Source organism: Cucurbitaria berberidis (genome assembly GCF_010015615.1).
Source record: "Cucurbitaria berberidis CBS 394.84 unplaced genomic scaffold K460scaffold_3, whole genome shotgun sequence".
Lineage (NCBI taxonomy): Eukaryota > Fungi > Ascomycota > Dothideomycetes > Pleosporales > Cucurbitariaceae > Cucurbitaria > Cucurbitaria berberidis.
Window position 1 is genome coordinate 2857214 of NW_024468937.1, and position 11441 is coordinate 2868654.

Sequence of the window (11441 nt, forward strand, 5' to 3'; positions counted from 1 at the left end):
CGCTCTTTGTAGGCGAAACTATCTGAATCCTCTCGTCGTATTCAGCCATGGATGGCGCATTGTGTTGAGACAACAGGGATGAAGAGCCGGTAGTTTTCAATGCACATGACGATGCGCCAGCCAAGCCTTCCACACCGCCCTACTAACGATTTCAAGGGTCCACCAGCTGTCCCTTTCGGAGGCCAGATTCGCAATTGCTCTCTTTACACCCTCTTGCTCTTCTGACGACTCCCTTCAAGCATTCTACTCACAAGAGCCTGCCGCACACACTCGAAAACGCCACAATGAGTCTACAACCGCCCTCCCTCGCTGTGCGGTCCAAGTCACAGTCTGGCGGCGCTACCAAAGCCGTTATTCTGGTAATTACTTCGAGAAACTGTACGACGCAATGCATACTCATTACACCAATAGGTCGGCGGACCGTCCCGAGGCACCAGATTCAGGCCTCTGTCTATGGAACTGCCCAAGGTATGCCACTATACAAATTACATGGCCCGCCCACGCCCCGCTAACACCACAACAGCCGCTCTTCCCTGTCGCAGGTCACCCAATAATCGAGCATTGCTTCCGCGCTATCACCAACGTTCCCGAGGTCAAGGAAGTCTTCATCGTGGGCTACTATGAGGAATCTGTCTTCCAGCCCTTCATCAACTCGGTCTCGAACAGCTTCCCACACCTGAGCGTCAAATACCTCCGCGAATACCAAGCCCTCGGCACCGCGGGAGGTCTATATCACTTCCGCGACGTTATATTGAAGGGCAAGCCCGACAAGCTCTTTGTCTTGAATGCAGATGTCTGCTCGTCATTCCCGCTGGTGGAGATGCTTAAGCTGTTCGAGGACAAGGATGCGGAGGCGGTGATGCTGGGTACGAGGGTCGCCAATGACGCAGCCACAAACTTTGGTTGCATTGTCTCGGATGCGCATACGAAGCGCGTGCTGCATTACGTTGAGAAACCCGAGTCGCAAATCTCCAACCTCATCAACTGCGGCGTGTACCTCTTTGCGACAGACTGCATCTTCCCGGCCATCCGCAGCGCCATCAAGCGACGCACTGAACGCCCGCGGCTGCTGTCTTACCCGTCCTCGGAGAACCTCGAGTCCTCTTTCTATCAGGCCGATGATGATGATGACAACAAGGAGAATGCTGCCATTCGCTTGGAGCAGGATGTGCTGTCAGACGTTGCAGACAGCAGGCAGTTCTTCGTTCTCGAGACGAAGGACTTTTGGCGTCAGATCAAGACTGCTGGTTCAGCCGTACCCGCAAACGCCTTGTATCTGTTGAAGGCCTTCCAGTCAGGGTCTCCGGAGCTTGCTGCTCCCTCCGCAAACATTCTACCGCCCGTCTATATTCACCCCTCTGCGCAGATCGACCCGACAGCGAAGATTGGTCCCAATGTTTCGATCGGTCCTCGTGTCGTAATCGGAGCTGGTGTTCGCGTCAAGGAGTCTATCGTTCTCGAGGACTCTGAAATCAAGCACGACGCGTGTGTGTTGTACACTATCGTCGGCTGGCACAGTAAGATTGGCGCTTGGGCTCGTGTTGAAGGTACACCGACGCCTGTCACCAGCCACACCACCAGCATCATCAAGAACGGCGTAAAGGTTCAGTCTATCACGATCCTAGGTAAGGAGTGCGCTGTCGCCGACGAGGTACGCGTCCAGAACTGTGTCTGCTTGCCGTACAAGGAGTTGAAGAGGGTAAGTTTATCTCCATTCGAACGTGAGACTTTACTAATGCAATTGCAGGACGTTTCGAACGAAGTCATCATGTAGTAGGGTATAGCATTGGGTAGCATTTGGGTAAGTTATGAGTATTCATGGAACAACGAGTAAATGTCGGGGTTTTCTGGGTATTTACAATGCATGAGGTCAAAGAATGTGGCACGGTTACTGGATAGAAATTTATACCACCACATATGGAAGATTTACGGTCAAAAGTCTTCACGTTGGCAAATTGATCGTGGTATTTCGTTCCTGTGCGATGATGCTTGATATCTTGAACTCCGCTTTCCAGGTCTCGAGGCCTCGGATAGCCGCGTCTAGTCTCGATAAGGTAGCGCCACCCGAACCCTCTCAACTCCACTGATGAGTTCCATTTCTGCACTCTGATCTGAACCCATGTGTCAGAAGATAGTTCATTGTGCACATAGCTTTTACTAATACTCAAGTCAACGAACGGCTGCCAACCACATCGCAAACGACTCGTGGTCGACAAACTGTGCCAATACAACATCACCAACACATTAGTGTAGTATTGGTCAAAGAGCAGGGCAGAAAAGGAGGTATCGATAAGGACGCAATATGTCGGATATGGAAGCAGCCTTGAATGCCGCACGAACTCGACAAATAGGTGGTGACAATCTAGGATCAAGTCTCAATCCGACGCCAGACTCTGGGTCAAGATACGACAAGCCCATCGTTGCTGCACAAGAAGACGGCCTACCAATCATTGACATCTCTGCATTTTTGGACCCGTCATCGTCACAGGAAGCACGTCAGACCACGGCCAAAGCCATCAATGCTGCCTGCGTGAACTACGGATTTTTCTACCTCACCGGACATGGCATACCAGTATCCAAGCTTGATGAGATTGTTTCCTTAGCGCGAGACTTTTTTTCACTTCAATTGGAGGAAAAGAACAAGATCAAGCGCTTTGATGCTGGTGGCCCTGAAGGCGGCGATGGGGCCCGGGGATATCAAGGGCTCGGCGAGAACGTCACAGGCGGCCTGCAAGACATGCAAGAAGCGATCGACTGGTACCGGGATTGGGACGAAGACAAGAAAGAGGCGGGAGATGGCGGACCCTGCTCAGTGAAGACGCTACAGGGCTCGAATCTGTGGCCCGAGAAACCGGCAGAGCTCAAAGAGGTGTACTTGGACTACATCGAGCGGGTGAAGAAAGTTGGAGAAGCCCTCGTTCATGCCATGGGTGTAGCCTTGGACCTCGGACCTCCCGCCCGCACCACAGAACAAAACACAGAGGACGAGGAAGTCTTTGTTCGCAACTGCGACACCTCTTTCTGGGTAATGCGCATGATCGGCTACCCACCCCTGACAAATCCCCACACCCCTGGAACAGGCATCGATCAGTTTTCATGCGGTGCTCATACGGACTATGGCTGCGTGACCCTCCTATTAACCGACCCCACGCCCGGCGCTCTACAAGTCCAACTCAAAGACGGCACATGGCTGAACGCAGACCCCATTCCTGGTGCCTTTGTAGTAAACATCGGGGACATGATCGAGCGGTGGACGAACGGGCTGTGGAAGAGTACTATGCACCGCGTCATTCATAGGGGGAACAAGTCCCGGATCTCGGTGCCGTTCTTTTACGAGCCAAATTTCGATGCTGTCGTCAAGCCATTGAAGAAGTGTGTGGAAGAGACGAGTGGGAAGCCTATTCATGAGGGGAGCACGTATGGTGATCATTTGCTCACGAAGGTGTTTAGCAATTTCTATTATAGTAAGCGGACGGATTGGTGAGGATGTACGCGCATTAGATATGGGGGGAATGGGTTGTAGCACTTGAAGAATTGTCTCGGGGATCAAGATAGTGGATCTTTGTACGTGAGCTAATCTTGTTCGAAGACAGTTTGAGACTACCATTTCCCATTCATTTTGAGCTTCTACGAGAACTAATATACCGTATAGATAGTTCAGTAAATGCGTGTGTATAGCACACGAGCGTTGAAGCTGTATCCATATCGTATGATTCCACCTTTCTTAGAGGAGGTATGCTCTGAACCTACAACCATCCACTAAGCCTCAGTCCCAGACTAAGCCTCAGTCCCAGACTCAGTCCCAGCCTCAGCCTCAGCCTCAGCCTTCGCATACAGCTCCCTACCAACCTTGACAATATCCCGGACCTTTACAACCTTACCGCGCCTCGCCTTGACCGCATCAATGACCAGCCCATTGATGATATGGCCTTGCCCAGCAGTCGCATCGCTCAACAACGCAAGCGCAGGCAGCAACTTGCTGTTCCACGACTGCACTGGGCCGTACGGTTTGATCATACCCTGGAACCCAAGGAACTCATCGAGTCCCATGTTCCAGTTCTCCTTGATGATGGCAACGCAAGCGTCAATTGAGCTGGTAGGTTCGGCGGGAGTCGAAGCTAGTGTGTCGCCGGCTAGGATCGTGGCAATGCTAGCAGTCACGACGCTGCCGGGGACAGTGAGGTACGTCTTGTCGCCTGTGACAGATGTCTCCGAGTATAGGAGTGTGGCGACGTGGTCGCGCTTCTGCACGCGAGACAGGGCCTGTAAGGTAATTAGTTATCAGTCAACAAATTCCTAGTTCCGTGAGGGGATTGGTACGTACCGCCCACGCCCGCTTAGCAGCTCCCTCTGTGACTACTAAGACATCATTGTTCGAGTCCGACAGTGGCTTCTCGAAGTAGTCTGTAGCGACGAGAAGCGTCTGGCCATTCTTCAGGATGCTGAAATCGTCGACTGACTCCTGCTGAAGAGTGTACACCCAGATTGGCTGGTCGATGCCGAGTAGTGCACCGATGTGCTGGACACAGTAGTCATAGCCGTTCGAGGTGGTGATGGAGACGTTTGGCAATCCCTTGTCGGCAGAAGGACAGCACAATTTGACTTTCGTGAATGAAGACATCTTATGGTGATTGCGAAAGAGTTGAGAGCTGGAAATTGGAATTGAAGTTGAGATTGACCCAGGGGTGTTTGTGGGATTGAGTTTAGAATGAGCTTGGGGGTTTATGAATGCGCAAGGCGGAGGGCTCGTCGAATTGGCTCGAGGGTGAAAGTGTCCTGTCCGCACCCTTCACTCCGCGCGCTCGTATCTGACCATTCGGAGTGAAAGCAGAAAGGGTCAGCGTCACTTTTGACCGTGACATCTTCCAGGATTGCGCGCCGAGAATGGGCTGCTGAAGGCGTGAAGCACAAGATATTCGAGATGAAACTAAGCGTAGATACTCTGTAGTCTTCAGAATAGCAAGTAAGCTGCATTAATTATTCCATGATGAATCACCCCCAAAGGGTAGAATACAGGGCATATAAACATACTAATACAGTCAAAGTCTACACACAACCATGGCACCAACTCTTCAAGCCGGCTTCACACCCTTATGTATAGCCGCAATACCATTCGTTAAGTCCTCATACCCCTTTCCAGGAACGAGAAATCCAGCGTCCTTGATCATATTGCTGAACTCGGTCTGGCTGGGGAACTTGGCAATGCTCTCTACTAGATACTGATAACTATCTCGATCGCCCGCAACCAACTGGCCAATCAAGGGAATCGCAGCGAAACTCCAGCGCTGGTACACGGCGTCGAAGAGCGGGTTGTTGACTTTGGAGAACTCGAGGCATGCGAAGACGCCGCCGGGCTTGAGGACGCGGTACGCTTCTTTGAGGGCGGCTTCTTTGTGCGTGAAGTTGCGGATGCCAAAGGCGACGGTGTACAGGTCGATGCTGCTATCTGGTATCATGTCCAGCTTCTCTGCGTTCGCCTCGACGAATTTCAGTCTCGGTGACCGCGCGTAGGGGGTTTGTAGTGAGCGCTTCTTGCCCTCGGCAAGCATGTCTGGGTTTATGTCTGCGACTGTGACTCTTGTGTGCGCGTCGTTGTTGATGGTCGAGGCGTGGTCGAGCATGCGGAAGGCGATGTCGCCAGTGCCGCCTGCAATGTCGAGAATGTTCCAGCCTTGCTCGGCGGAGGGAGAGGATGGTGAAGACGTGAGAGGGTTGCGGCCGGGGTTGAGATTGCGCACAAAGTGGTCCTTCCAGAGGCGGTGGATGCCGAGGGACATGAAGTCGTTCATCGAGTCGTACGAGGAGGCGACGGAGGAGAAGACAGCGCCCACTGGTTTCAGTCAATCATTGGAGGACTCTTTTGGGCATTGATGGGGTAAAACATACCTCTCTGCTCCTTCAGCGCCTCAGCAATCGTCTCGAAGCCGAAATGCGTCGTTGATGGTCCATCTTGCGGAGACTTGGGAGGAGGCGGCTGCTGCTGGGCCTGCCTCACCGAGCATGAAAAACACCTATACGGCTCCCTCGCGACCCTCCTCTTGCTCGCCCCCAGCAATTGGCGCCCCAACTGTGTTCTTGATGACTGCATGTTTGCGATGTCTCGAGATGTCGTCTGCGATGATCTCTTGGCACGAACTTTCTCGCGGTTGCGGCGTGGCTCGTGCGGGCCGCTGGCCTGGATTTCCTGGGGTATCACAAGCCGACGCTGGCCGTTGTACCGAGCGGTATTCACTCTCGCCCCGGATTGTCAAATACCGGGGCGCCCGCACAGAAGATGTAGGCTCACAAAATGTCTTTTCGATACACTTCGCGAATACTACGGCTGCAGAGGGGTTTGGGTGTGCAGACAAGCCGCAATGGCTGTAGAGTAGCGACGAACGCGCCTGTATGGCAGCACTGCCGAGCTGTTGCTTCAACAGCGAATGCTGAGAAGTGAGTATCAGATGTTAGGAGTGCCATGGAACTGGAAGTCTAATGGCAAGGACAGAGTGCTCTTCCCTGGTGCGCTGAACAGCGAATTCACAAGTACCCTCGACTTCCTTCAACCGTCCCAGACCCAGGCGATATCAACCTACCGCGTCATGAACCAGTATGGAGAAATCATAGATAAAGACATTGGAGTGGAGACTACAGACGAGGAAGCGTTGGACCTATACAAGAACATGGTCAAATGTAAACAACCCCCAACTATACTAAATCTCCCTAGGAGAAAACAACTGACTCTCTGCAGTAAGCATAATGGACCTCCTAATGTTCGAAGCCCAACGACAAGGTAGACTGAGCTTCTACATGGTCTCCGCCGGCGAAGAAGGCATAGCCATCGGCTCTGCCAGTGCCCTCTCTCCCGCCGATGTCATATTCTGCCAATACCGCGAGACAGGAGTATACATGCAACGCGGCTTCACGCTATCCCAGTTCATGAACCAACTCTTCGCCAACGCCAAAGACCACGGACTGGGTCGAAACATGCCCGTCCACTACGGTTCAAAGGAGCTCAACATCCACACCATCAGTTCAACGCTAGCGACGCAGATACCGCATGCAGCCGGCGCGGCGTATGCGCTGAAGATGCAGAACATGTGGTCGCCAGAAACAGAACCGAGGATAGCAGTGTGTTATTTCGGCGAGGGCGCAGCGAGCGAGGGAGACTTCCATGCCGCCCTGAACATCGCAGCGACGCGCCAAGTACCCTGTATCTTCATCTGCAGAAACAACGGCTACGCTATTTCCACGCCCACGAGCGACCAGTACCGCGGTGACGGCATCGCCTCTCGCGGAGCAGGATACGGCATCGCCACCCTACGCGTCGACGGCAACGACATCTTCGCCGTCCGTCGAGCGACCAAGGAGGCGCGCCGCCTGGCGCTGCACGACGGCGGAAGACCCGTCCTGATCGAAATGATGGCCTACCGCGTCGGCCACCACAGTACCTCTGACGACTCATTTGCATACCGCCAGCGCGTCGAGGTCGAGGACTGGAAACGCCGCGACAATCCCATCACGCGCCTGCGCAAGTGGCTCGAGGACAACGCCCTGTGGGACGAGGACAAAGAAAAAGCATTGCGGAGCGTGACGAGGAAGGAGGTGCTCAGGGCGTTTGAAATAGCCGAAAAGGAGAAGAAACCTAGCATCAAAAACGCGTTTGAGGGCGTGTGGGAAGAGCTCACTGAAGAGCAGAAGATGCATGTCGAGGAGCTCAAGGATATTCTTACGAGGTATCCCAAGGAGTATGACGTTGAGCAGTATGAAGGTGGCATATCAGGACTGGACGAGCTGTTGGCTCAAAAGAAGCAGACGTAGACGGACGCTCTATTTGCGCTCGGAATGATCATGCCTACAATACCCAAACAAAATCTAAATCTTATGAGGTCAATTGCAAATACTGATCACTACTCCCGCTACTGCAAATGTGTCACGATCCGTTTTCGCTCATCACAATGTGCATCATCTCCGCAGCGTTGCACTGTAAAGTCTTTGTATATAAGAGTCTGAGATCTAGGTAGCATCGACCAACCAGTCGGGATCCGCATCCTCATCTTCCGGATCTTCCAAGGGCAGCGAGCCAACGTCCGACGACGAAGAGGAAGGCTGTAATTGCACTGCGATGTCTTCCATGGGGCTTGCTTCCTCTGCAATTCGCTGTTGGAGCGGAGAAGATACTTCTACACCTGCTAAGTCCATATTTGTTGCATGTTTATCATGCTGGAGGGTTTCTCGTCTGTCTCCGGGAATAAAGCCTCCAGGATCATCTGCAGCGCCGTCGATCTGTGTGAAGCCGTCGTTTCGATCCTCTGGTAGAGTGGACGGTCCCGCTTCCGTAGCAGATGCTTCGCGAAGGAAACCACCACCACCACCTTCGTCGTCGTCATCATCTGACGAGTAGACCTCGCCAAAACTGCTCCTACGCCGAGGTCGAAGCTGTTGCGAGTCTAAAATTGAGCTTTCAAAGCTGTGCTGTCGGTTCAGACTCAGAGCGCCCAAATGGCCAACTTCGTCTGGGACGAAGCCGCCGCTCCCATCGTTAAAATCAGTATCCGGCAAGAACCCACCGTTGCCATAGTCCTGCTGTGGAGGCTCATAGCCTCGTGACGGTTCTGCATCTGCAAAGTCGTCTTCGTCTGGAAAGAAGCCGCCAGCCATCTCCTTCTCAACCAGACTCTTGTCCTCCCTATTAATTGCATCTTGCACATCGATGACCGGGCCTTTCTCGCCATCAATCACAATCGCATTGACGCGCTGTGCGATGCGGAGACCCAGGAAGAAGCGTCTCCATAGACGAAGAGATTCTGACCTACGCGCCGCGACTTCCGCCGCCTCTTGTTGATATTCCATTCCGCCGATTACTGCTTGCACAGCATCTGCGTATTCTGAAGCCACCACGACACCCTGAACTATCGCCGTGCCATGTCGACCTTTGAAGGAGAAGCCTGTAACGGCATCCGCGAAGTCGACGCCGACAATGCGCGCGGCTTTTGATGCCAGTTTGTGCCGTATGTGCGTACCGCCTGGTGGACACATGGACGGGACGTAGAGATCGAGGTTACCGTACACATTGCGAGGTACTCGGCCTTTAGTGACAGGAGGTGGCACATAGAGCTCGGTTTGAAACTCTGCGTAAAGCCCGGCACCCGCTTCGTCTGTTTGCTCGTCGACATCCATATCAGGTCCAATAGAAGGTCGCCTTGCACCCTTCTTAGGCTTTGCATGTTTGAGAGGTTGCTCACCACCCTTAACGTCTCTGCCCATGCGATACCACTTATCTGAACTCCGAACGATGTGCACATTTGTGCGCCGATAAATCGGCTCCATCTTTGGGTTCATAGCAGTCCCACAATTGACTCTACCAACCTGATTCAAAGGGTGAATAACCTCATTGTACCTAAGATGCCGCTCAAGAACATAAACAGGATGACCTTTGAAATCCTGCACATTCCTCGGAATGCCCTCCGCGGCTTCTTTGCGGGCAAGAGTGGCATCTTCAAGTTGATCTCTATCAAGTGTCGTGGAGCTTCTGAAGAACTTCACTGCTCGTCTCCACCACTTGTCACCGTCTGGGGTGCATTCGACACGAAACTTCCGAGTTTTGGCGTTATACGCTTTCGCGTATCTTCGGGTCACGTCTTTTGCTATGTAGTCTTCATCAAATGCAATGGCATAAGTGAGGCTGTTCTGCACGAAGTTTAGCGGCGGTTCCAACTTCTCAGGTGCGTTGACTGTGAAGGTAGAATGTGTATCGATGGGCACCCATTTCTGGTGAGCAGAATTGAAGGCCTCGACCCAGTATACAGGAAAAGGAGTGTGGTAAGCTTTCTGCTTCTTTGGGGCTGCACCCGTCTTGTTTAGGACCGCGTGCCGCTCTCCCATTACGCGCTCCAGACGTGACAGCTTCTTTGGCCGAGGTGGAGCATGTGTTCTAGGCCTGGTCGGAGTAGTCTCTGCTGGCTTATTGTAAGGATCAACTACGATTGTAGTTTTGGAAGCGCTCGGCTTTTGTGGAGTCGCGCGCTCAGCAGCAGATGCGAAAGGCAGAGGTTGCAAAGAACAAACAAGCCTAGCTTCAATCCCAATACCGCGAAGCAGGGCGCAGAATAGCTGGGTGCCAACGTCCTGTGAGCCGTGCAAAGTGTGTGCTGCGTTGCGGAAGTCATCCTTATCCATAGGGTCGTCAAGCTCATCAAAATCAGAGAACGGTCGAATGTCTGCATCTGCTTCCGCCCATCGCGGCTTGTACATGCCCTGCGCGGTGATTTTGAAACGTTTTGCCCAAAGAATCTTCAGCTCGTTCATCCCATCAACGAAGCGCTTTGATGCCGAATACTGAGTGATGTCCGGGTCTGGTACGAGGTTGGTCAAAGTCTTGGGAGGTACAAGCTTCCGTAGTGTGCTCTGGACTCTCCTATCATTACACCACGCATTTCTGCGATGGACATGGTATAGCAGACAAAGCAGGTGCATCTTGTGAATATCCAGACGCCGTTTCTTGTCTACTGAGGTGATAGCTCGTCTTCGCACTCTCCTTTTGGGTGCCATCTCTTCGGCCTTTTTACCCCCGATTGTGATGGAAATATCGTCAATCTGGGGCGCAGCCTTGATATCTTCCATGTCGTCCTCCGTCCCATCTTCGTCGCCAAGCGCATCCTCCCACTCCATGTCGCTGCCATCGGACTCGTCTGAATCGATGATTGTTTGTACCACTCGCGCATTGGCAGATTTCTCATCCTCGGCAACAGAACCGATGCTGGTGGTTGATTGCGCTCGAGTGTGCAATGGCGCTTGAAACGGTGCAGCGGTTCTGATATGAGGACGTGTGGGCGATGGCGGTCTCGGCGCACGGCTAGTTGGTGGATGTACAGGCTGAGGCTGGGGTATAGGGCTCTCGGATTTATGGGGTCGCACAGTCTTCCTCTTCTTCAGCGGGCGCTCATCGTCATCAATACTAGCGGCTTGCGACGCCTGCTCCTCGTACAACATCTCTTGAAAGACCACTGGTACCCCATTGTCTTGTTGCGAGCTCCTTCCTCGTCGCGCCGATCGTCTTGGTGTATTCGACTCTGCTGTCTTGTGCAGCCTCCCTCGCGCCCCTGACATATCTTCTCTTACCTGCCTAGAGGGCGGGAGATGCGGGGACGGAACGGCGATGACGTGCACAGTCGATAATTTTGAGACTAGAGTAAATGATCATGTCGCGCGAGAGTCATGATCAAAAGAATGGTGGTTATTCATATCTCAGAGACCAAGTCAGGTAAGCAGGTGTTGCATGCGCCTGTTGGCGGATGTTCGGCCATGATGACGCAAAAGCCGTCGCGCTATCACGTGTCGAAGCAGAAGTTCGTGCAACAACAGTCCTGCATCGCGGCACAACCTAATCACCACAGCACCGAGATACCAAGATGTTGCTCCCAGACACTGAAAGAGAGGATTCCTTTATCTCTATCAATGGT

The 11441-nt window shown here is 52.9% G+C and overlaps 6 protein-coding genes across 6 annotated transcripts; 3 read left to right on the forward strand and 3 right to left on the reverse strand.

Annotated features, from left to right (window-relative positions):
- The first annotated feature begins 231 nt into the window (after window positions 1-231).
- Window positions 232-1982, forward strand: K460DRAFT_386020 (nucleotide-diphospho-sugar transferase). Its single transcript, XM_040935565.1, has 4 exons — window positions 232-359; window positions 412-468; window positions 524-1699; window positions 1748-1982. Exons 1-4 carry the CDS (start codon window positions 285-287, stop codon window positions 1772-1774), a joined length of 1335 nt encoding a protein of 444 aa, XP_040788081.1. The 5' UTR covers window positions 232-284; the 3' UTR covers window positions 1775-1982.
- K460DRAFT_110341 (naringenin,2-oxoglutarate 3-dioxygenase) lies at window positions 1982-3664 on the forward strand. The gene is made up of 2 exons (XM_040926547.1): window positions 1982-2054; window positions 2170-3664. The coding sequence occupies exon 2, from the start codon at window positions 2303-2305 to the stop codon at window positions 3482-3484; it is 1182 nt and encodes a 393-aa protein (XP_040788082.1). The 5' UTR covers window positions 1982-2054; window positions 2170-2302; the 3' UTR covers window positions 3485-3664.
- On the reverse strand, window positions 3631-4921 carry K460DRAFT_110346 (uncharacterized protein). Its single transcript, XM_040926548.1, has 2 exons — window positions 4325-4921; window positions 3631-4263 (listed from the first exon to the last, which is right to left on the reverse strand). Exons 1-2 carry the CDS (start codon window positions 4619-4621, stop codon window positions 3778-3780), a joined length of 783 nt encoding a protein of 260 aa, XP_040788083.1. The 5' UTR covers window positions 4622-4921; the 3' UTR covers window positions 3631-3777.
- Window positions 4922-5072: 151 nt separating this feature from the next.
- K460DRAFT_285869 (UbiE/COQ5 methyltransferase) lies at window positions 5073-6088 on the reverse strand (the record flags this gene model as incomplete). The annotated part of the gene is made up of 2 exons (XM_040928846.1): window positions 5073-5830; window positions 5887-6088. 2 exons carry the CDS (start codon window positions 6086-6088, stop codon window positions 5073-5075), a joined length of 960 nt encoding a protein of 319 aa, XP_040788084.1.
- A 201-nt stretch (window positions 6089-6289) lies between these two features.
- K460DRAFT_286641 (uncharacterized protein) lies at window positions 6290-7800 on the forward strand (the record flags this gene model as incomplete). Its single annotated transcript, XM_040928909.1, has 3 exons — window positions 6290-6432; window positions 6488-6672; window positions 6731-7800. The coding sequence occupies 3 exons, from the start codon at window positions 6290-6292 to the stop codon at window positions 7798-7800; spliced, it is 1398 nt and encodes a 465-aa protein (XP_040788085.1).
- Window positions 7801-8245: 445 nt separating this feature from the next.
- Window positions 8246-11088, reverse strand: K460DRAFT_355336 (Rad4-domain-containing protein; the record flags this gene model as incomplete). Its single annotated transcript, XM_040931875.1, has 2 exons — window positions 8246-8265; window positions 8355-11088. 2 exons carry the CDS (start codon window positions 11086-11088, stop codon window positions 8246-8248), a joined length of 2754 nt encoding a protein of 917 aa, XP_040788086.1.
- Window positions 11089-11441: the final 353 nt, after the last annotated feature.

Bases quoted from the DNA above. Each gene is read 5' to 3' on its own strand.
- K460DRAFT_386020 (XM_040935565.1), top strand. From the start codon at position 285: ATGAGTCTACAACCGCCCTCCCTCGCTGTGCGGTCCAAGTCACAGTCT. The intron at 360-411 runs GTAATTACTTCG...TTACACCAATAG, and splicing joins CTACCAAAGCCGTTATTCTG to GTCGGCGGACCGTCCCGAGG. The intron at 1,700-1,747 runs GTAAGTTTATCT...ATGCAATTGCAG, and splicing joins CGTACAAGGAGTTGAAGAGG to GACGTTTCGAACGAAGTCAT.
- K460DRAFT_110341 (XM_040926547.1), top strand. From the start codon at position 2,303: ATGTCGGATATGGAAGCAGCCTTGAATGCCGCACGAACTCGACAAATA.
- K460DRAFT_110346 (XM_040926548.1), bottom strand. From the start codon at position 4,621: ATGTCTTCATTCACGAAAGTCAAATTGTGCTGTCCTTCTGCCGACAAG. The intron at 4,264-4,324 runs GTACGTACCAAT...ATTACCTTACAG, and splicing joins CTGCTAAGCGGGCGTGGGCG to GCCCTGTCTCGCGTGCAGAA.